The 24,488-nt window shown below is 41.4% G+C and overlaps 2 protein-coding genes across 3 annotated transcripts in view; one reads left to right on the top strand and one right to left on the bottom strand.

Moving 5' to 3' along the window:
* SLC31A1 (solute carrier family 31 member 1) overlaps positions 1 to 5,453 on the bottom strand; it is a 41,577-nt gene extending 36,124 nt beyond the window's left edge. The window contains exon 1 of the mRNA XM_033237763.1: positions 5,290 to 5,453. The gene's annotated coding sequence lies outside the window, so the exon portion shown is untranslated. The remainder of the gene's footprint in view (positions 1 to 5,289) is intronic.
* A 157-nt stretch (positions 5,454 to 5,610) lies between these two features.
* FKBP15 (FKBP prolyl isomerase 15) overlaps positions 5,611 to 24,488 on the top strand; it is a 56,290-nt gene continuing 37,412 nt past the window's right edge. The window contains exons 1-6 of one of the 2 annotated variants that reach the window (XM_033237759.1): positions 5,611 to 5,777; positions 15,437 to 15,552; positions 18,421 to 18,505; positions 19,136 to 19,205; positions 23,291 to 23,365; positions 23,698 to 23,796. In XM_033237759.1, coding sequence (XP_033093650.1) covers positions 5,725 to 5,777; positions 15,437 to 15,552; positions 18,421 to 18,505; positions 19,136 to 19,205; positions 23,291 to 23,365; positions 23,698 to 23,796 — 498 coding nt within the window. In that variant the 5' untranslated portion in view covers positions 5,611 to 5,724. The remainder of the gene's footprint in view (positions 5,778 to 15,436; positions 15,553 to 18,420; positions 18,506 to 19,135; positions 19,206 to 23,290; positions 23,366 to 23,697; positions 23,797 to 24,488) is intronic. The other variant, XM_033237760.1, reaches the window with a different exon arrangement.

A 24,488-nucleotide genomic window follows, 5' to 3' on the forward strand; every position in this document is an offset into this window, starting at 1 on the left:
AAAATAATATAAAATGTACTAAGGTATAGATTATGCATATGGGTTGTGTGAGAGCTCATAAAAAACCATCAGAAAAGGTAGGAGAGAGGATGCGGGTGTACGAGTTACAGCATTTCTCTGTCTTTCGTTTCGTATTAAATGACTACATTCTAGATGCTCTAAACTGCTTCAAAATTATATAAACACTCATCATAGTTCTACGATAACTCTTCTATCTAGGGAAATATGTCACCTGTTACTATAATTTTGCTCTCTTTATATGTTCCCTCCGAATCACTTCTCATATTTACTTTTGAGATTCAGGCTTCCATCTTACCATGCTGTATTTCATAATGTCCTTAGCCTACAAAAGCACATTGTATACAAAAACCTAGGGCCATTGTGTAAAGGAAAAGAAGTAGGGTGGACCCTTCTCAACCCTTTCCTTCTCTGCAGGGCTTTGCATTCCTAAGGATGGGCCCCTCCTCTGCTTGGGGATGTTACCTAAATCATAAAATGATATTACTCAAAGCAATGGAACTTCAAAAGCATTTCCTTCCCAGGCCCTACTATAAGATTTCTTTTGGCATAAACTGTTCATTGTAATGTATTAAGTATCAGACTTCTGATGACTTGTCATACTTAAGTCACAAAACTACAAAAAACTTTTAAGTTTTTAAAATGGCTTTAAGAGCTGCATGCGGTAGGACAGGCATCAGCAACCCCCTACCCCTTCCCTCCCTTTTCCCCAGTCAGGCCTGCCCTGTCAACTTTAAAATGCAGTTATTTGGGTGACACCTTGTTACTAACTTATCTGACAACTGCTAGTTGAAATCAACTTGTCTCTGTAAACACTTTGCTTTCCTTTTTTTTTTCTTTTGAGATAGAGTCTCGCTCTGTTGCCCAGGTTGGAGTGCAGTGGCGTGACCTCGGCTCACTGCAACCTGTGCCTCTCCAGAGCTCAAGCTATTCTCGTGCCTCAGTCTCCTGAGTAGCTGGGACTACAGGTGCCCGCCACCATGCCCGACTAATTTTTGTATTTTCAGTAGAGACGAGGTTTCATCATGTTGGCCAGGCTGGTCTCAAACTTCTGACCTCAGGCAATCCACCTGTGCTGAGATTACAGGCAGGAGCCACCATGCCCAGCCGAACACTTTGCTTTTCTAGTGATAATTATATCATCTTTCTCTCTTGTAGCATTTCTGGTGGGAAAAGTGCAAAAATGAATTAACAGTAGAGATGAGTCTCTGATTCCTAAGTCCTTCTCTACCAAGACTTCCAAGTTGGAAACAAGAGGTAGAGAAAGACTTAGGAATCCAAGACTCTTATGAGTATGGTATCTACTTTCAAAACAGTCATTTCATTCTATTCACATTCAGTATGGAAACTTTATTTTTCTCAATTCAAAATTGAGACTATAATCCAAAGGAAAGCTGTTGACAATTTTAACAGATTAATACCAGTGCCCCAAGACGTGTTCACCATGTCTTCAGAACAACCCCATGTTCTAGCGGCCATTAAAAAGTGAAGTGGCTACTGACATGGAATGGAGCTGGGGAAATTGAACTTTTTACTTCATACACTCCTGAGCCATTTGAACTTTTTTACATCAATCATGCCATTTAGAATTAAAAAATTCCACTTCCTATCGAGCTAAGTACAAACTTGTCACCTTGACCTTCAAGGTATTTGACAAATATGGTCCTGGATTCCTTTTCAATTTTAATCCATTACTTTCTTTTGGGAACTGTTGCCTTATACTTCTAGCAAACCATCCCACAGAACTCTCTTATCCAATTTAACTGACACCACACCACTAGGCTATTCTCCAATGTGATGGGAACAACACTTCTGGTTCCCCCTCTGTGAAGTGTGCTTATCAATGGTGACAGTGTGTTTATTCACAAACCAATTTATGCCAGTTGTGCTTATTATTGAAAATATGTAAATACTATGTAAAGCAATGAAGTATAAATGAGAAGAGAAAAATGACAGCAGCAATTAACACTGAGTACCTACTACTTGCCAGACACTGTTCTAAATGCTTTACATGAATTAACTCCTATAATCTTCACAAGAAACCTAGAAATGGATACTACCATTATGCCTATTTTACAAAGGCAGAAACTGAGTAACTTGCCTATGGCCTATATAACTAGTAAGTGGCAAAGCAATTTGGCTCCAGAGCTCAAGTACTTAACTACTGTAAGACATAGCCTCTCTAGTAGTTATTTCTATAAAATCCACATTGAATGCTTTGGAAAGACGAGATAAAAGTGAGCATACAAGGCCAGGCGTGGTGGCTCATGCCTGTAATCCCAGCACTTTGGGAGGCCAAGGTGGGTGGATCACCTGAGATCGGGAGTTCCAGACCAGCCTGACCAACATGGAGAAATCCCATCTCTACTAAAAATACAAAATTAGCTGGGCATGGTGGCACATGCCTGTAATCCCAGCTACTCAGGAGGCTGAGGCAGAAGAATCGCTTGAACCCGGGAGGTGGAGGTTGTGGTGAGCCGAGATCATGCCATTGCACTCCAGCCTGGGCAACAAGAGCGAAACTCCGTCTCAAAAAAAAAAAAAAAAAAAAAGAGCATCCAGATAACACATAAACTTGCTGTTAGGTGTGGGAGACAACAGAAAAGGCTGGAAGGGCATTTCATAAACACCTAGAAAGATTCTGCAGTGAGACTGCTTTGCAAGTGACTTTAAGTATTCATTCTATGTTAAAAATACCAGGGGCTAGCAAGCTCTTTCTGTAAAGGGCCAAAAGTAAACATTTTAGGTGTTGAAGGCCATGTGGTTTCTGTCTCAACCAAAAATACTCAATTCTGCCTTGTAGGCTGAGAGTAGTCATAGACAATACATAAACAAACGAGCAAGGTTGTGTTCTAATAAAGCTTTACTTATAAAAACAGGCAACAGGGTCCTACATTCCAAGAAAAGGCTGAGGCCTTATGTTAAAAGAATGTTTATGTCTTCATTAAAATGTTATGCATGTAACTATTATCTGTGTGATTCCCTGCTTTAATGTACTTCTTTAGTTAGCAAACTAATGGCCCTAAAAGTCTGCTTTCAGTAACTGAGTGAATGTTATAGATGCCCTAGAACCTGCATTTAATTCATATTCCTGTCATTATACCTGATATAACTTGGTTATAACTTTAAACTACTAATTTTAAAATGCATGCATCAGTACAGATTAGTATGGGCATACTCGTATATAAAGACTGTCATCTCTGTTGCAAAATTGCTGATAATTTGAAAAGAATTATTAAAATTGCTGCTTCCCTGAGGGAGGAAGGAGGGTGGAGGGTGGAGAAAAAAAAATTGCTGCTTCCTGGCCAATCTTCAGGGGTTGACAATACATTTCATGAATATTCTAAAAGTTGTATACTTAAGCAAAACAAATAAACAACAATGCTTACTTTAAACCTGAGATCAAGGTTGTGCCTTACTTGCCTTTGTATCCCCAAGAATTACTCAGTAGAAGTCCAGGTCTAATCCACTTGTTTTACAGTGTTTAGGGAGCCTGGCCCAAACTCAGAGTTGAGTTAGAAGGGCTGGGACAGGAATTCAGATTTCCTGATTCCTAGTCCAATATCACCAATCTGAAGATACACGAATTTAGGAAGACAGTGGCTTTCTTTTTTTTTTTTTTTTTAGGTGCACCCAGTCCTGCAGTTCAAAGCCTGGGAAGACTCACCATCATCTTCCTCCTCCTCATACTGCTAATAAGAATCAGCAGCTGTGCTTCTACAGTGATAATTTGGGTATGCACGTTCGTGATGTTCCAATCACCAAAAAGGCAATTGATTTTAGAATTCCTGAGTACCTAAAAAGCTACTTAAACATCCAGGATAAAAACACCTCCACCCAAGAATATAGGATCAGAGTTCAAATATTCCCTTGGCCATTTTTTTTTTTTTTTTAAAGAAAAGGCTGGAAGGACATTTCATAAACAACTAGAAAGATTCTGCAGTGAGACTGCTTTGCAAGTGACTTTAAGTATTCACTCTATGTTAAAAATAGCATGGATAATGTAGGCCAGGGGGTAGCAAGCCCTTTCTGTTAAACATTTAGAGGTTTCAGGGCTGCAATCACAGTGACCAGTATTGGGGAGAGTGATTAGAAAGTGCCATGGTACTTAATCCAGTTATTCCCCCAACACCTCCAAGAGGTAGCCAAGTTCACACACTAAAGAGCTACTGCAACAGTTCTAATGCTAGTCCTTAGATTCTAGTTCCAGTTCCGGTTCTAGTGCTTAGATTCCAGTTGCATCATTCCAACTGTGAGCCTTCGCTGCTTTAACATCTTTGCCAAGAGGTGCAAAGTTCTCTGGGAGGGAGAACTTCGCTTCAATTTCATACTGACAGATTGAAACATTCAGGTAAGGGACACCTGTAGTACCAACCTGACTGTGAGGGGAAGCCCAAGAACTCCAGTGAGTCTGTGGACGCTACACTGGGACACTATCTCCTGAGCCACACCTTGTCTAAGCCAGGACTACCCCAGGACTGTTTCGAGAATGATACCAGGTTAACCAAAAAAATACTTAGGTAAGATACAGATAGGGTGGAAACTGGAGTCAGAGGAGTCCGTCACAATTGATGTTGATTTAGGACTGTCGCAGGAAGACCCAGGGAAACCCACGCCAAGGTTGGGCTGGGGATGTGTCTGCCTCCAAAGTATCCTCCTTTCCATCACCCACCGCCAGAATATCCTAGCTCTTCTGCACCTCACCTGCGTAGAATACAGGTGGACTCTAGAAAGTGGACTTTCCTCGAGGTGTATGCTACAGTCTTTCAATAGCCATTCTGTAAAGGCACACAGTGCTTAAGGGCTGGTAAGATTCTTGTTCACGCACTAGCTCACTATGTCCTGAATCAAAGGACGAGGAATCCAGTCTCAGTCTGCCCTCTACTCTTTGTGACCTCGGACTAGTCACCTGGATGGGTGCTTAGTTCCTTCGTCTCCCTATCCGTAAATTCTGAGATTACGAGGAGGCCGGGATCGAAGTCGATGGCCGCTGAGCTCTAAAAGCTTCTGGACCAGCCGGAACACGGAAGCACTGGACAAATGGCCAGTTGCATACACGGGGAAACTGAGGCACCGAGCACCCCGGCCCAAGGTCACTCTGGCTATGCCACTGCAGGGACCAGGCCGAAGCTCAAGGCTTTAACCCTCCAGTCCCGAGTTCTTTCTCCTTCCGCGGAGCTGAGGAGAGCGGCCAGGATGGTCCTTGTCCCGCTGGAGAAAGGACGGTACCCATGCACAGGGGTGCTAGAAAGGGACCGGGAGAAGCCTTACCTTCCCAGGTCGAGTCCAGCCACTAGCGCCTCTCTCTCCCAATCTTAACCCGTCACCCCCTCACGACTCCTCGAACGGCCCGTCCACTTCTACCCGGCTCGACGTGTCCACGACCGCCACCGAGGCCGAGGATTTCCCGCCCCCTCCCGCCCCCTAGCATTACCGACCAATCCCTGCACGGGACTGTGAAGCTCCGACCCCCTGCGGGCTGCAGAGGCCTGGCGTCACGCGGCGCGCGTGCCCGCGCGAGCCTCTCATTTGCCTTTGCCCCACCTTCTCCAGAGCCTAGACTACTTTCGGCCCAGAGACCGTGAGGGAGTTCACCCTGCCGGAAAGCAGCACGCCGCCGCGGCATTTTACGACGTCGGCGGTGACAGGCCCTGGGAATCTGGAAATACCCAGCTTCCTCCCCGCAGCCTGGTGAAAGCCAACGCAATGTTCGGTGCAGGGGACGAGGACGACACCGATTTCCTATCGCCCAGCGGCGGGTGAGTGACACTGAGAAGTATGCGCTGGAGGGCGTGGCTGAGAGATACCGGCGGATTGTTGGAGGGGGGTCGATCTCTTCTCAGGCCTTTTCCCAACTTCCGGGGGGAGACTCTTGCCACATTCCAGTGCTCTACACCTCTCAGAATCTGGGCAGAGCTTCCAACTGTGCTGACTCTGCCAATCTGAGGTTCGGGACCCGGCATGTCTCTTGGCGCGAAGATAACCCTGGGGTTTGCCTTTTGCATTCTGGGTCACAATTTCTCCTGTGAAATGGGAATGATTGCTGATGAGACTTCCTGCCTCAGAATTTTTGTAGGAGTCAGTTGGGGCTGATAAGAGACTTTCTCTTCTCCGTGGAGAAGGCGATGACACTTTAGAACCGGGCCCTGGTGGGTCAGCTCTAGTATTCTTCAAGGCCCAGCTCGGATGTCACGTTTTGGATGCTTTTCCTTCTCCTGCCGCCTCAGGCAGAATGAATTGCTTTCTCTTCCTTATTCCTACAGTTAGGTGTGTTTGCCTCTATTCTTGTACCCCGAACCTATTAGATTATGAGTCCTCACAGGACAGGGACTGCTTATGTTGTTCATTTCTGTCTAGCACTCAGCATGGTACCTAGCACATAGTGAGTGCTCAGGAAGTGGCTGTTGAATGAATAATAGCTGCGAAACTGCACTTTGTAAAGTTTAAAGCTTAAAACCAACGTAACAGACTTCCGTCATTCTCCAGTTTCCTCAAGCGTTATATTAATATATACCAGCCTGGGATAGAAATCTTTAAAGAGAGGCAGGGTTTTGTCTCTTTCAGTGGTCAGTTTAGCCTTTTCCATTGCGTTGTGCCAGTGGACAGCTTGACTTCCTCCAAACTTGTGAGCTACCAAGCTCTGATCATTGCAGAGCTTATCTTTGAACGTATGCTTAACAAATTTTGTGCATGCTGAAGAAAGTACTGGAAAAATGACAAATACACCACATATGCTCCTTAATCTGCTAAATACTAAGAGGTTACAAAAATGATTAAACTGCTGTGCCTCCCCTTAAGTTGCTTAGAGATCTATTGGGCCATGTGGTTTCTGTTGCAACCACAAATACTCAGTTCTGCCTTGTAGGGTGAGAGTAGTCATAGACCATACATAAACAAATGAGTTAATAGATGAATGACCATAAAATGACACTGGCCTTCTTTTGTCTTTAAATAGGAGCTTTTGATTTACACTGACTAACTCTACATTACCTATCCTTAAGTCTTTTCACTCTCACCACTCTTTTCCCTCCGTACCCCACTCTTTAGATGGCCTGCTTTCACTTAGTTCCACTTTGAGTTCTTTCCGTTTCTCAGTTGTTTTAGAGTTAAACGGTGCTTTGGTTCCTTTTTTCCCTGTTCCACCCAAAACATTAACAAATCTCCATACAGTCCAAACTCCTTGCTGCTGTTGACTCTGTAGCCAGCTTTTTGAATTCATGTTCCTTCCAACAAACCTGTTTTGTGTATAGCCGTATATTAGACCACTTGAAAATTTTGAAGGTTATACTTTAAATTCACATCCTTCACTATGTGAAAGTATTTGGGAGAAGTCTGTAATGTTAGGGCTCCCAACTTTCTTGCAACAGTCAGTCCAAGCTGACTGAAAATTATAGGATAAGTAATGACAGTCATGTGCTCTTTTCCAGATTCCTGGCCAGAGATAAATTCTTGGTGGCTCAACTATTCTTTTTTCCTGAGCAGGCTTCTCAAGGATCTGGGACACTTGAATTCTAGGCATGTGACTGTACTCCTAGACATAGACAACAGTTAATTTGATGATAAAATACATGCTAAGCAAAGTTACAGTTTATTTTTGTTCCCCCTGGTTATCAGGAAAACCAAATCAAATTTAACACTGAGAATACAGAAAGTTTCACCAACATTCTCTGATTTAGCTATTCCTTTTTTGATTTTCTCTAAGGAAGTAGAACATATGACAGTGAATACTGCAGCTGCTTTTCACTTCCTTTTTTATAGCCATATATTAGTATAAGTATACTTGCTTAAGTTCCAAGTCTCTTGATTTAAACACCTGACTTGCTTGATTCCATTAAGGATATTCAAGCCTAATAGAAGTGGAAGTATCTGATAATCTGCCTTCTGAATTTCTAGGCCTCTTAGAGTTTACTATTAATGTAGAAGTAGTAATCAAGAGGCTTGCTTTTGTTTGTTTGTTTGTTTTAGCCCATTCCTCACTGTTGTGGGAAGTAATAGTAATGAAGTAATAGTACTTGGCTTCAGCTAGGTGCTATAAGATAGGAATAAGGCACAGTTTCTGTCCCTAAGAAACTTTTATTTTAGTAGTAGAATAAAATCAACCCAGGAATAATAATCACAGAACATTTTTAAAGGGCCAGTTATGTATATATTTGTTTTAGATTATAAAGGTATGTGTAGGCAGATCTGATTAGCATAGTAATGGTAAATCACCAATCTAAAGAGGGTAAAAAGATAAATTAGCTGATCATCAGAAAGCATTTTAAGTTCTGTAAAAGACAGGAAAAAGCCTAGATTCTAATGTTGATTCTATCCCCAGTTAGAAATGTGACTTTGGACAGATTATCTTCCATCCTTGTCTCTCCATACCCCAACCTATTCAATAATGAGGTTTGACCTAGATAAACTTGGAGACCTTTCCCCGTTCTATAGTTTTAATGTTAATGCTAATATCAGTTTATGGTTGCAGGTCAACTTGTATGTCAATCAAGCATGCTTCCACCCTTGCAGGGGTATCTGAGTTGAACCACGTTTTGAGATAATAGGATGTATTCACAAGTATATAAATACATAATCTGTGCTTACTCAATGCCACACACTGTTCTAAGGAATACATAGACATTGTATTTATTCCTTCCTTCTACTCTATGAAGTAATTTTACCTGCTATGCCCAGTTTACAAGTGAGAAATGTATATATACATTAGTGTATTTACTCTTCTCTATGAGGTACTATTAACTATTATATCCATTTTACAAATGACAAAGGCTCAGAGAGGTAAGTTGTCCAACATCATGCAACTAGAAAGTAATAGAGCCTGGATCTGAAATCAGGTAGGCAGATTCCACCAGACCTGCCTATGTGCTATTGTTGTTATTATTGAAATAGATGTTTTATGTCAGTTTATTTAAAAAGTATTAATACTTTACCAACAAAAATAATCCATTTATTAAAATATATTGATACAATATAAATGCATGTGTTTTTGTTTTTGATGAGAAAGAAAAGTAATATAAAACTGAGGTGAGGTGAGGTCATTGGCGACTAAATGCATTGTCTAACATTTTTTTTTAAATGTAGTTAATGTTGTAATGACTTTTCCTATGAATTATAAACATTGATTCAAGCCCAGAGTTAGCAAACTCATTCTTGCCAACATAGGGAGAGTGTGTACATTTGAGAGTTCTTTAGTAGTGGCAAAATCTAAAAATTTATTCATTTTTGTTGATTTATTTATTTTTTGAGACAGGGTTTTGCTCTGATGCCCAGGCTGGAGTGCAGTGGTATAGTCATGGCTTACTGCAGCTTTGAACTCCTGGGCTCAAGCAATCCGCTTGCTTCAGTCTCCCAAGTAGCTGGGACTATAGGCGCATGCCACCACGCCTGGCTAATTTTTAATTTTTTGTAAATATGGGGTCTTGCTATGTTGCTCAGGCTGGTCTTGAACTCCTGGCCTCAAGCAGTCCTCCTTTCTCAGCCTCTGAGAGTGAGCCATCGTGCCCTGCTAAAAATTTACAAGTAACATCTCCCAAGTTGATGTAGAGTCCATTAAAAATATTAATAGAAAATGGGGCTGAGTGTGGTGGTTCAAACTTGTAATCCCAGCACTTTGGGAGGACAAGGTGGGCGGATCATGAGATCAGGAGATTGAGACCAGCCTGGCCAACACAGTGAAACCCCGTCTCTACAAAAATACAAAAATTAACTGGGTGTGGTGACGGGTGCCTGTAATCCCAGCTACTCAGGAGGCTGAGGCAGGAGAATCGCTTGAATCTGGGAGGCGGAGGTTGCAGTGAGCCGAGGTCGTGCCAGTGCACTCAGCCTGGGCGACAAAGCTACTCTCTGTCTCATAAAAAAAAAAAAAAAAAAAAAAAAAAAAGGCTGGGCGTGGTGGCTTTGCGCCTGTAATCCCAGCACTTTGGGAGGCTGAGGTGGGCGGATCACCTGAGGTCAGGAGTTCAAGACCAGCCTGGCCAACATGGTGAAACCCCATATCTACTAAAAATACAAAAATTAGCCAGGCATGGTGGCAGGTGCCCGTAATCTCGGTGATCAGGAGACGGAGACAGGAGAATCACTTGAATCCTGGAGGTGGAGGTTGCAGTAAGCTGAGATCCTGCCATTGCACTCTAGCCTGGACGCCAAGAGCAAAATTCCATCTCAAAAAAAAAAAAAAAGAAGAAGAAGAAAAGAAATTGGAATTAATCTGAAAACTAATTAGGTTGACCTGGCTTTTGGATTGACTTTGTAGTTTTCAGTTGGCTGGTCTTTAGAACATCTATGGAAACACAGTTCACTTATGACATTCTGGTCTTTCCTTTTAAAAAGGCTATGCCTGCAAAATTAAAACAGCAAGCCCAATACCAATGGCTTACTGAAGCTAACAAGGACATTCTTTTCTTATATGTTATCTTAACTAGGTGCTAACTTTTGTACATTTTTCACTGTGTTAAAGACAGTGAAACCTAGCTCTTCCAGAATCTTATTGCTTTAGGCAATTTGCCCAAATTTTCCTGCCTGAAAGGAAAAATCTTACTCTCTTCTAAATTCCATAAGCATTCCTTGATGTCTTTTTAGGCCAGTGCTGCTCTCACACAAGCACTGCATTTACAATCTCGTTTAAACCTCTTACTCCTTTACGGTAGGCATTTCTGGCCTATTTACAGGAAACAAACTTACACTGGACTACTTTGAGAAAAGAAGGTAATAGTTTCAAGTCATATCAAATTTATTTTGTAAAATGCTAGTGCGTATTTCTCTATACATAAAACTAGTTTTGAAAAAACCTGAAAAGCCAAAACAACTTGTTGGGAAGTTTCAATGTTTACTTCACCTAAACTAAGGATGCCTTTGGAGAAGAGGCACTCAGAGCCAGACTAAGCTTTGAATTCGTTTATTGAACCTATTACATACCAGACCCTGGGCATACCTCTTTTTTTTTTTTTTTAGATTTGCTTTATTGTGCCTTGCAGATTTTTTTTTTTTTTTTTTTTTTACGAAATGAAGGTCGTGGCCAACCCTGTGTTGAGCGAGTCTGTTGGCATAATTTTGCCAACAGCAAAATTGCTCCCTTCGTGTCTCCGTGTCACATTTTGGTAATTCTCTTAATATTCAAAAATATTCTCTTGGTCAGTTGCAGTGGCTCACACCTATAATCCCAGCACTTTGGGAGGCTGAGGTGGGAGGCCAGGAGTTTGCAACCAGCCTGGCCAACATAGCAAAACCGTGTCTCTACTAAAAAATACAGAAATTAGCAGGGCCTGGTGGTGCGCTCCTGTAATCCTAGCAATTTGGGACGCTGAGGCATGAGAATCTCTTGAACCCAGGAGGCGGAGGTTGTAGTGAGCCGAGATTGTGCCACTGCACTCCAGCCTGGGCGACCGAGTGAGACTGCATCTCAAAGAAAAAAAAATAATTTTATATATATACACACACACACACACACACACCCTCTGAATATTTCAAACTTTTTCAATGGCATTATATCTATTATGGTGTGATCTTTGGTGTTATTGTAATTGTTGTTGTCACAAACCATGCCCACATAAAATAGTGAACTTAATTGATAAATGTTGTGTATGTTCTGACTGCTCCACGGACTGGCAGTTCTCTTTTTTTCCTCTTCTTGGGCCTACCTATACTCCATGACTCAGCAATATTGGCATTAGGCCAATTAATAACCCTACAACGACCTTAAGTGTTTAAGTGAAAGGAAGAGTTGCACATCTCTCGCTTTAAAAAAGGTAGAAATGATCAAGCTTTGTGAGGAAGGAGTGTAAAAACAAAGACAGGCCAAAAACTAGGCCTCTTGTGCCAGTTAGCCTTATTGTGAATGCAAAGGAAACATTCTTAAAGGAAATTAAAAGTGCTTGCTCCAGTGAACACACAAATGATGAGAAAGCAAAACAGCCTTATTGCTGACATGGAGAAAGTTTGAGGGATCTGAGAGAACATCAAATCAGTCACAAATTTCCTTAAACCAAAGCCTAATTCAGAGCAAGGCCCTAACTCTTTTTAATTCTGTGAGGGCTGAGAGAGGTGAGGATGCTGCAGAAGAAAAGTTGGAAGTGAGCAGAGGTTCATGAGGTTGAGGGAAAGAAGCCATCTTCATAGCATGAAAGTGCTAAATGAAGCAGCAAGTAATTTCCAGCTGCAGCAAATTATCTAGAAGTTCTAGCAAAGAGAACTGGTGATGGTGGCTACACCAAACAACAGATTTTCAATGTAGACAAAACAGCTTTCTATTGGAAGAAGATCTAGGACTTTCATGGCTAGAGAGGAGAAGTCAGTGCTTGGCTTCAAAACTTCAAAGGACAGGCTTACTCTTATTAGGGGATAATGCAGCTGGTGACTTTAAGTTGAAGCCATTGCTCATTTACCATTCCAAAAATCCTAGGGCCCTTAGGTATTATGCTGAATTTACTCTGCCTGTGCTCTGTAAATGGAACAAAGCCTGGATGACAGCACATCTGTTTATACCATACTTGACTGAATATTTTAAATGCACTGTTGAGACCCACTGTTCAGAAAAAAAAAAAAAAAAGCCTTCTTTCAAATTATTACTGCCCATTGACAGTGTACCTGGTCACTCACAAGCTCTGATGGAGATGTATAAGATTAATGTTGTTTTCATGCCTGCTAACAGAACATCCATTCAGATCAGTTCTTACCATTTAAGAAATATGTTTCATGGCGGAGCACAATGGCTCACACCTGTAATCCCAGAACTTTGGGAGGCTAAGGTGGGTGGATCACTTGAGCCCAGGAGTTCAAGAGCAGCGTGGGCAACATGGTGAAACCCTATCTGTACAAAAAATACAAGAATTAGCCAGGTTTCTTGGTGCATGCCTGTAGTACCAGCTACTTGGGAGGTTGAGGTGGGAGAATCCACAGAGTGTGGTGGTGCATGCTTGTAATCTCAGCTATTTGAAAGGCTGAGGTGGGAGGATTGGTTGAGCCCTGGAGGCAAAAGCTGCAGTGAGCCATGAACACCCCACTGCACTCTAGCCTGGTGACAGATTGAGACCCTGTCTCAAAAAAAAAAATTGTTTTAAAGAGTTAACACAGCAAGCCTGAGACTATTATTCCTAAAAAGCCCTGCTTAGAAGGTTGGCTCTTGGCTGATATGTTAGTCTGTTTTCTGTTGCTTGTAACAAAATACCTAAAGTGCGATAAAGAAAAGGAATTTATTTTTTACAGTTATGGAGGCTGTGAAGTTCAAGGTCAGAGGGGCTGTATGTGGTGAAGGTCTTGTTGGTAGGAACTCTCTGCAGGGTCCTGAGATGGCTTGGGGCGTCACATGGCAAGCATGCTGGATATACTAGCTCAGATCTTTCTTCCTCCTCTTATAACGCCATGGGTCTCATTCCCATGACATTTATGATGATCTAGTAATCCTTTTCTTTTGGTTTAGGGAAGACAGGGTCTTGCTGTGTTACTTAGGCTGTGATGCAGTGGCATGATCATAGCTCAATGTAGTCTCAAACTCCTGGGCTCAATTGAGCCTCCTGCCTCAGCCTCTCAAGTAGCTAGAACTCCAGACGTTTACCACCAAGACTGGATAATTTTTTTTTTCTTGGAGACGGAGTCTTGCTCTGTTGCCTAGGCTGGAGCGCAGTGGCGCAATCTCAGCTCGCTACAACCTCTGCCTCTCGGGTTCAAGCGATTCTCCTGCCTCAGCCTCCTGAGTAGCTGGGATTACAGGTGTGCGCCTCCATGCCCAGCTAATTTTTGTACTTTTAGTAGAGATGGGGTTTCACCGTGTTGGTCAGGCTGGTCTCAAACTCCTGACCTCAAGGGATCCTCCTGTCTCAGCCTCCCAAAGTGCTGGGATTATAGGCATGAGCCACTGTGCCCAGCCAACCCATGCACTTTTTACTTTTGCTGATTTTGCTGTATATCCTTTTGTAATAGATTTTAGTCATGAGTACCACATCATGAGTACCAATATATGCTGAGACCATTGAGTCCTTCTCTGGAATCCTTGAAACTGGCGGTGGTCTTGGAGCACAAAAGGAAGAACAAGTTTTGCTGGGGCAGTGGGCATTGGAGGATATGAGTTCTGGTTTGGACATGTTACATTTGTATTGCCTGTGGGATATTTATGTTGTCTGGCACTTGGGAGCAAGTTCTGGGCTGGGAATACAGATATGAGCATCATCAGCATTTGGATAGCATTTGATACCAAGGTAAATAAGTAGAGAGAGACAGTATGAAACGTTACCAAGAGAGAGAAAGCATGAAGCCCTGGAGACATGGACATTTAAAGATTGGGCAAATGAAGAAGAAGAGCCCAAGGAGTTAAAGAGAAGGCAGAGAAATGGGACAAAACAAGCCAGGGATTGCATTAGTATTTATTGATATCTTATTTGGACCTGTTCCTTCCACAACCCCTGCAGAAGTCAAGAGAAGAATTTCAAGAACAAATTAATTAACAATATAAAAAGGTGGTATGAGGTCAAATAAGATAAGGTCTGGTAAACTGGGTTTAGTAACAAAGAAGTTGTTGATGATCGGACAGGCCTGGTCGCACGTGCCTATAATCCCAGCACTTTGGGAGTCCAAGGTGGGTGGATCACTTGAGGTCAGGAGTTCCAGACCAGCCTGCCCAACATGGTGAAACCCTATCTCTACTAACAGTACAAAAATTAGCCGGGTGTGGTGGCACGTGCCTGTAGTCCCAGCTACTTGGGAGGCCGAGGCAGGAGAATCGCTTGAACCTGGGAAGCGGAAGTTGCAGTGAGCCAAGATCATACCACTGCACTCCAGCCTAGGCAACAGAGTGAAACTCCACCTAAAACAAAAACAAAAACAAACAAAAAATTGTTGGTGATCTTAGCAAGATGAGTTTCAGTGGAATGGTGGGAGCATAAGATTCCTTGCGTGGGATGATGAAAGAATGGTTCTGTTAGATGAAAGGATGGCAGGGACCGTGTTTGATGGGTAAGTTTGTATCATAGCTTCATTTCAATGGAATAAACTGGCAAAAAGCAGGAGGGGGAGTAATCAGTAAGGGTGACTAGAAACTGATTTGCTAAAAGCAAGAATTTACAGTTTGAAGACATCATAGAGAGCATCTGAACTAATCGCTTCAATTTACAGGTGGAAAAACTGAGGTCCAGAAAAAAGAAATGACTTGACCAAGATCCTGGGGATGAGCAGGGTCAACTGATGGTGTTCAAATCACATACACAATCTTGATTTCAGAGACACTTTGCTGTGTCCAGTATTTTTATTTCTTTTTTCTTTTCTTTTCTTTTTTTTTTTTAAATCAGCTTTCCTAGCTGGAAGTGCTTCTAGTATTGAATGGTGGGATGTCGTCAAAGAGGTATTTGTTCAAGGTTGGAGATGAGCAGCTTTTATAGTAATTCCAGGTTTGGGATATATCAATGGAATTTCATTTTTCTTTTTCTACTGACAGTGCCAGATTGGCCTCCCTTTTTGGTCTGGATCAGACAGCAACTGGCCATGGAAATGAATTTTTCCAGTACACAGCCCCAAAACAGCCTAAGAAAGGCCAGGGAACTGCACCAACAGGTAAGTTAAGAGTGTATTGCCCGGGTGAGGTGGCTCACACCTGTAATCCCAGCACTTTGGGAGGCCGAGGCGGGTGGATCACCTGAGGTCAGGAGTTCGAGACCAGCCTAGTCAACATGGTAAAACCCCATGTCTACGAAAAATACAAAAATTAGCCAGTCATAGTGGCGTGTGCCTATAATCCCAGCTACTGGGGGGGCTGAGGCAGGAGGATCTCTAGAACCCAGGAGGCAGAGGTTGTAGTGATCTGAGATCGTGCCACTGTACTCCAGTCTGGGCAACAGAGCAAGACTCCATCTCAAAAAAAAAAAAAAAAAAAACCAAAACAAAATAAAAGCAAGAGTGTATTAGGGTTCTCTGGAGGGACAGAACTAATAGGAAACATGTATGTATGAAAGGGAGTTTAATTGAGAATTGGCTCACACGATCACAAGGTAAAGCCCCATGATAGGCCATCTGCAAGTTGAAGAACAAGGAAGCCAGTAATGGATCAGTCCGAGTCCCAAAACCTCAGAAGTAGGGAAGCCTACAGTACAGCCTTCAGTCTGTGGCTGTAGGCCTGAGAGCCTCTGGCCAACCACTAGTGTAAGTCCAAGAGTCCAAAAGCCAAAGAACCTGATGTTCAAGAGCAGAAAGCATCCAGCACAGGAGAAAGATAAAAGTTGGAAGACTCAGCAAGTCAGCCCTTTCCACCTTCTTCTGCCTGCCTTATTCTAGCCATGCTGGCAGTTAATTAGATGGTGCCCACCAGATTGAGGGTGAGTCTGCCTCTCCCAGTCCACTGATTCAGATGTTAATCTCCTTTGGCAACACCGTCACAGACACACCCAGGATCAGTACTTTGTGTACTTCAATCCAATCAAGTTGACACTCAGTATTAGCCATCACAACTGGCACTAAGATTGTGCCTTAACAGGTTAGATGGAAGGGTTAGCAACCTTCCAAAAGTGAATGCCAGCTTGTGTATCCTCGACCAGTCTGGCTAAGCTCACCCCCAGTGGTGGGTGCTTCTCTAAGATCTGGGACCCTAATTTCTAGCAGCTGGATGGTGTGCGCTTTCTTGGGAACTGATGGAGAGATTCAAAAGCAAGGCTTTCTGCCCCATGTGGACACCGCTCTCCCAAACTCTGCCCAAGGCACTCTTAAGTAGACACTCTTAAGTTTTGGCAAGAAGGAAGACCTACTTTTCACTTCCTTTATCTGGGCAGGTTAGCTGTAGGCTCCATCCTGAGGCTCCATGCCTGTAGGGCCCCACTCATTAGCATTGTCAAATGATACAGTTATAACACATGTAGTTTTAAGATCTTGGTGGGCTTTTATTTGAGATTCTAGAATTGGGCAACACTTCATTCTGTAAAATGGAATGTTGTGATGAGCTGAGCAGAGGAGGTTGGCTTTATAGGCAGAAAAGGCCTGAAGAAAGCAGAAATAGAACAAAAAACAACTGGTCACTTCAAAGTTACTTTTGTTGTGTAGGTTAAAGCAAAGGGGCCTTCCTTCCTTACCATGCTGGCTAAAATTGGATTATACAAAAGATGTTCCTACCACTCTTATCACTCAGGAAATTACAAGAGATTTGGGAGCACTGTGTCAGGAACCGAGGACAAAGAACAAACATATTTCATATTATACCACAACCTATAGGCCCTTTACAGAAAATGTTTGCTGACCCCTGCTTTAAATATTACCTATTACTTTAGGCAGTTTTGCTATAGGTGCTTCTCTTGTTTTCCAAGTCATAACCTGGCCAGATTTCTAGTAGGCTGTGCTTTTATATTTCCCATGGCACATCTCTTCATCAGCAGTGTGCTTCAGAGTTGAAGTGGTTGAGTTAATGGGGAAAAAAAGGAAACAACCTTAGTCACCACCCAATGAAAACACTTGATTTTTTATTTTTATTTTTTATTTTACTTAATTTTGGAAACAGAGTCTTGCTTTGCTGCCCAGGCTGGAATGTAGTGGCTATATTCACAGGTGCCATCCCAGTGCACTATGGCCTTGAACTCCTGGCCACTGCACCTGGCTGACTTGATTGTTTAAATCAGAAGACAGCAACTATGAGTTTGTTATGCTTTTAGCGGGGAGCTATAGAGGCAAGATCGCCTATACAGTTTTCTTTAGGCATTTACAAATAAATAAAGTAGCAATACAGAAGACCTTCTCTGTTCAAGGAAAATTTTTTTTTTTTTTTTTTTTTGAGATGGAGTCTTGCTCTGTCACCCAGGCTGGAGTGCAGTGGCGTGATCTTGGCTCATTGCAACTTCTGCCTCCGGTATTTCAAGCAATTCTCGTGCCTCAGCCTCCCAAGTACCTGGGTTTCAGACCTAGGCACTATAATGGTATAATTGTGTGAGGCACTTGGGTGATTAGAAGCTCAGTTTCTTCACCCCCAGACTAGATCATAGGGCTGCTTTGTGGATCAGTTAAGGATAATAATAATAAAAGCATTACAACACTAACTGTGATCTTTATAATAAGATCAATTTTGAAGCTAGTTCAATGGTTAAAAATTAGTTTAAGGCTGGGTGTGGTGGCTCATGCCTGTAATCCTAGCACTTTGGGAGGCTGAGGCAGATGGATCACAAGGTCAGGAGTTCAAGACCAGCCTGACCAACATGGTGAAACCTCATCTCTACTAAAAATACAAAAATTAGCTGGGTGTGGCGGTGCACACCTGGAATCCCAGCCACTCATGAGGCTGAGGCAGGATAATTGCTTGAACCTGGGAGGTGGAGGGTCCAGTGAACCGAGATCGCGCCACTGCACTCCTGCCTGGGCAACAGAGTGAAACTCTGTCTCAAAAAAAAAAAAAAAAATTAGTTTAAACCTAGAAGTGAATGACAACTTTGTTTTCTTGTTCACCTTCAGGAAATCAGGCAACACCAAAAACAGCACCAGCCACCATGAGCACTGCCGCAATACTGGTTGCAACAGCAGTCCATGCATATCGATAGTAAGTCGCTGAGAAGGAACACTCTCTGAAGTTTGGTAGAAGGGTGTGCAGTTAAGCTACTTTTTCTCGAAAAACTCTGTTCGTTGCAAAATGGTTATTCAGCCCTTCCACGGACAAAATCTCAGTAGTACTTTTAACATCTGAATTGGAGATTTCTGCCGTAAAACTTGAAAAGCCATTATCTTGTCTACTCTCTTTAGGAAGTGCTTGTACCCTCAACAACTGTCAAATACTCAAAGAGAGCCTTTCCACTGAGATAGCAAGAATGATAGATATTTATATTTAAAGAGTAAGGAAGTAGCATATGAGCTTTAAATTATAAACTGCTGGGCCGGGTGTGGTGGTGCTCGCCTATAATCCTAGCACTTTGGGAGGCCGAGGCAGAAGAATCACTTGAAGCTGGGAGGTGGAGGTTGCAGTGAGCCAAGATCGTGCCACTGCACTCCAGCCTGGTGACAGAGCGAGACTCCATCTCAAAAAAAAAAAAAAAAAAAAAAATCTAACTGCTCACCTGTGTGCCTGTCTAGAGGCTGAATGACTATTGTTCCCACTTCTCTATGGCAGAAAAGAAAGCTGGTTCTGCAGAGTTTAGGGAAGTATTAATACTTGTTGTTTCTCTTCCTTCTATAGCACAAATGGTCAATATGTAAAGCAGGGCAAATTTGGTGCTGCAGTTCTGGGGAACCACACAGCCAGAGAGGTGAGAGTGCTCCCACATCTCATGTGTATTCAGATGTCCCAAATAATACCAATGAGTTGGCTTTTATCTGACTTGCCCAATGTTTTGTTTATCAGAAGATAAAGATGATTGTTTGTATTGAATGTTAATTTATAATATCAGGTATATAGTAAATGATCACATTTTGGTTACTATTGTGCATTCAAACAAATCCAACCATTCAAAATTGTTAAATTTGACCTTTGTGATATGATCCTACCTTACGAATTTGGGCATTTTTTGTTTGTTTGTTGTTTAATTGTGGGGTGCGTGTGTACACAGACACATACACGAACACATATATATATACACACATACATATGCGTATATAAGATAAAATTTGCCATTTAACTGTTTTAAGTGCATAATCCAGTGCTATTAATTGCATTCATAATATTGGTTGAGCAACCATCACTACTATACATTTCCCAAACAGAAACTGTAACCATTAAGCAACAACACTACTTCTTCCTTTTCCCAACTCCCCATAAGGTCAAATCTACTTCTTGTTTTTATGAATTTGCCCTTTCTGGGTACCTCATATAAGTGGAATCATCACAGTATTTGTCTTTGGTGACTGATGTATTTCATTTCGCATAATGTCCTGAAGGTTCACCCATGGTTTAGCATGTATCAGTATTTCATTCCTTTTCGTGGCTGAATAATATTTCATTATAGGCATATACCACATTTTGTTTATTCATTCATCAGTTGATGGACGCTGGGTTGTTTATACCTTTTGTCTGTTGGGAATAGACAAAAAAAGTATGTACCATGAAGACTGACATAAAAGTATATGGTCAAGTTCCTGTTTTGGCTCTACACTAAGAGTGGAAATTGCTGACTCGTATGGTAATTTTATGTATTGCTTTTTGAGAAACTGCCAAACCGTTTTCCACAGCAGCCGCACCATTTTACATTCCCACAAGCAATGTATGAGGGTTTCAGTTTGTTCACATCCTTGCCAGCATTTTGTTATTATTATTATTTTTAAATTCTTGCCATTCTAGTAGGTGTGGAGTGGTACTTTATTGTGGTTTTAATGTGCATTTTACCCAATGTCTAATGTTGAGTATTTTTTCATTTGCTTATTGACCATTCATGTATTTTCTTTGGAGAGATGTCTATTCAAGCCCTTTGCCCATTTTAAAAATTGGATTTTTTTTTTTTGTTGTGGAGTTGTAGTAGTCTTTTAATATATTCTGAGTATGAAACTCTTATTTGCAGATATTTTATATATTATCTTTTCACTTTCTTGATAATGTCCTTGGATGTACAAAAGTTTTTAATTTTGGTGAACTCCATATTATTAATTTTTTTCTTTTATTACATGTACTTTTAGTGTTTTATCTGAGAATCCATTACCAAAACCAAGGTCACGAAGATTTACCTCTATGTTTTCTTCCAAGAGTTTTATGATTTTATCCCCTATATTGTTTTATATACAAGTTGGGCCTACAGTCAAAAATTACTTGACATGTGAAGAGGTGGGAAAATGTAACTGATAATCAAGGGAACAAATAAACTAGGAGCAGACTCACAAATAATCTAGACATTGAAGTTAATATACAAAGCACTTAAAACAACTAGGAATAATACCTTAAAGAAATTAGAGGAAAAGTACAAACGGAATGAAAAGATGGAGAATTTTAAAAATTAGAATCTATAAGAATAATCACATGGCATTCCAGATTTGAAAAATACAATTTCTGAAATTAAGAACATATTGGATGGGTTTAACAGAGTAAGAATACAGCAGAAGACAGAATTAGTGACTTCGAAGGCAGTTCCATAGAAAATATTCATACTGAAGCACAGAGAGAAGAAATAATAGAAAGAGACTAGGGCAAAGATTGATGTGGGACATGGTCTAACGTCCATATAATTGGGATCCAAAGACAGTAGAATTACATCTTGAAAGTGCTGAAAGGAAAACAAAACCCTGCCTATTACAGAATTCTGTAGCAACAAAAATGTCCTTTGAAAATGAAGGCAAAATAAATTTTCAGCCACACAAAAGTGAGAGAATTCATTGTAGTAGATTTGCACTACAAGGAACATTAAAGGACATTCTTTAAGTTGAGGGAAATGAATGTCTGTGTCTTTCAAAAGACATGGAGAGACCCGGCGCGGTGGCTCACGCCTATAATCCCAGCACTTTGGGAGGCTGAGGCAGGTGAATCACCTGAGGTCGGGGGTTCGAGACCAATCTGACCAACATGGAGAAACCCCATCTCGGATTGTAAACTAGTTCAACCATTAAGGAAAACAGTATGGCGATTCCTCAAGGATCTAGAACTAGACATACCATATGACCCAGCCATCCCACTACTGGGTATATACCCAAAGGATTATAAATCATGCTGCTATAAAGACACATGCACACGTATGTTTATTGTGGCACTATTCACAATAGCAAAGACTTGGAATCAACCTAAATGTCCATCTGTGACAGACTGGATTAAGAAAATGTGGCACATATACACCATGGAATATTATGCAGCCATCAAAAAGGATGAGTTTGCGTCCTTTGTAGGGACATGGATGCAGCTGGAAACCATCATTCTTAGCAAACTATCACAAGAACAGAAAACCAAACACCACATGTTCTCACTCATAGGTGGGAACTGAACAGTGAGATCACTTGGACTCAGGAAGGGGAACATCACACATCGGGGCCTGTCATGGGGAGGGGGGAAGGGGGAGGGATTGCATTGGGAGTTATACCTGATATAAATGACGAATTGATGAGTGCTGACGAGTTGATGGGTGCAGCACACCAACATGGCACAAGTATACATATGTAACAAACCTGCACGTTATGCACATGTACCCTAGAACTTAAAGTATAAAAAAAAAAAAAAAAAATTAACCAGGTGTGGTGGCGCATGCCTGTAATCCCAGCTACTTGGGAGGCTGGGGCAGGAGAATTGCTTGAACCCGGGAGGTGGAGGTTTCGGTGAGCTGAGATCATGCCACTGCACTCCAACCTGGGCAACAAGAGTGAAACTCCGTCTCAAAAAAAAAAAATGACATGGAGAATGTTCATAGAAGTATCATTCATAATAGCCTCTAGCTGGAAACAAATGTTCATAAACAGAAGAATGAATGAAGAGTTGATGGTATATTCACATAATATAATACTACATGACAATAGAAGAGAAAGTACTGCAACATGAAGTATCAAGGTTTACTCTTACAGATACGGTGAGTGAAAGAAACAAGGCAAAAGAGTATACTCTGTATAATCCCATTTATACAAATTTAAGAATAGCAAAATTGGGTGCGGTGGCTCACACCTGTAATCCCAGCACTTTGGGAGGCTGAGACAGGCGGATCACCTGAGGTCAGGAGTTCAAGACCAGCCTGGCCAGCATGGTGAAACCCAGTCTCTACTAAAAATACAAAATGAGCAGGGCGTGGTGGTATGCACCTGTAGCCTCAGCTACTCGGGAGGCTGAGGCAGGAGAATTGCTTGAACCTGGGAGGCGGAGGTTGCAGTGAGCAGAGATTGTTCCACTGCACTCCAGCCTGGGCGACAGAGAGACACTGTCTCAAAAAGAAAAGAAAAAAAAAAAAAAAAGGCAAAATTAATCAGTGATAGAAGTCAGAATATTGGTTACCCCTCAGAGTGGGGATTACTGACTAGGAATAGGAAGGGCATGAAGGAGCTTCCTGTGGTGTGGGAAATGCTCTGCTATTTTAAAAATCTGGTTAATGGTCACGTGGGCATGTATACATATAATGTACATGTATTTTATGTTTTTCATCAATTTAAAAACAATTTGTATTTTCTTTTACACAACCAGCCACTCTCTCTTAGTCACCCCTTGTATAAATGAAAACACTAACAAAACGAAGACATTGCCAATTACAGTTAAACAGCGAGGCCAAAATGAGAGATGAATGTGGATAGTGAGAAGATAAAATTTACAGTTGAGGCCTTAAAGGATGAAAAGATTTTGAGTTTAATAGCTGTATGAAGCACAACCCCTGATACATATTGCTGATTTTATGTTGCCTTTTAACTTTTGTTCTCTTTTTTTTCTGTCGTTGCTTGTCTACAGTATAGGATTCTTCTTTATATCAGTCAGCAACAGCCAGTTACGGTTGCTAGGATTCATGTGAACTTTGAGCTCATGGTAAGACTTCATCATGTAATCATTAGCTCCTTCAGGATAAGTTTACAGGAGAGATTGGTCTGATTGTACCTAGTAGAAATTAGATCCACTTGTTCATCCCTGGGTGTCCTTGTAAGTATCTAACAGAACCTTACAGAAAGGTCTCTTGGCTCCTTCTGGGAATGTGGACTAAAGGGTGAATGGTGGAGAGTGAGAGGGAAGAAGAAAAATCTCTGATACTTCTCTTTGGGTCCACCTGAGTCATGACCCTGCCCTGTGAGCTTAGGCAGTCGTGTTTATCTGGTATAATACTGCTTGTGGATGCATTATCTTAACATTTCTCCTTTCTCCAGGTTCGCCCCAATAACTATAGCACCTTTTATGATGACCAAAGACAGAACTGGTCCATCATGTTTGAGTCGGAAAAAGCTGCTGTGGAGTTCAATAAGCAGGTGATAATATCTTATTCTTCCTGTGAGAAGCCAGAATACTTGTTTGGATTTCCCTTAATTTTAGGGAAGCATATAGAAACCCCATAATCTGCTGTGTTTTGTTAGTGACTAGCATAAAAAAACCCACTAAATTTGCCACTTCAGCCTATTGTATGATTTCAGGAAAATAATAGGAATACTTACTGAAACTGCTTGACAATTTAGCCTTTCTCTTTTTTAAAGGAGAAAGGCTAAATGTAATCTTACTATAGTAAAAACTTTTCTACTACATAAATTATCTTAAGAAATAAATAAAACTATCTTTAAAAAATAGTGTTTTCAAAGAATGTTTTAGACTGGATGTGGTGGTTCACGCCACGCCTGTAATCCCAGCATTTTGGGAGGCCAAGGCAGGTGGATCGCTTGAGTCCAGAAGTTCAAGACCAGCTTGGGCAACATAGTGAAACCCCATCTGTACAAGAAAAGAGAGAGAGAGAGAGAGTAGGTTGCTACATACTCATTGTAGAAAATTTAGAAAAGCATTAAAAAAAAAATCACTCATAATCTTACTACTCAAAGTAACCACTATTTCCTTTTTTCTATGCATAATATACATAAGTAGATATAATCCTTTAATAGTTCTTTATCTTGCTTATTGTATTTAAAAATGTATAATTCATCTTTTCCTATCTCATGAAAAACTATTTGGAAAC

The sequence above is a fragment of the Trachypithecus francoisi genome, unplaced genomic scaffold (genome assembly GCF_009764315.1).
Source record: "Trachypithecus francoisi isolate TF-2019V2 unplaced genomic scaffold, Tfra_2.0 Lachesis_group16, whole genome shotgun sequence".
Taxonomy (NCBI): domain Eukaryota; kingdom Metazoa; phylum Chordata; class Mammalia; order Primates; family Cercopithecidae; genus Trachypithecus; species Trachypithecus francoisi.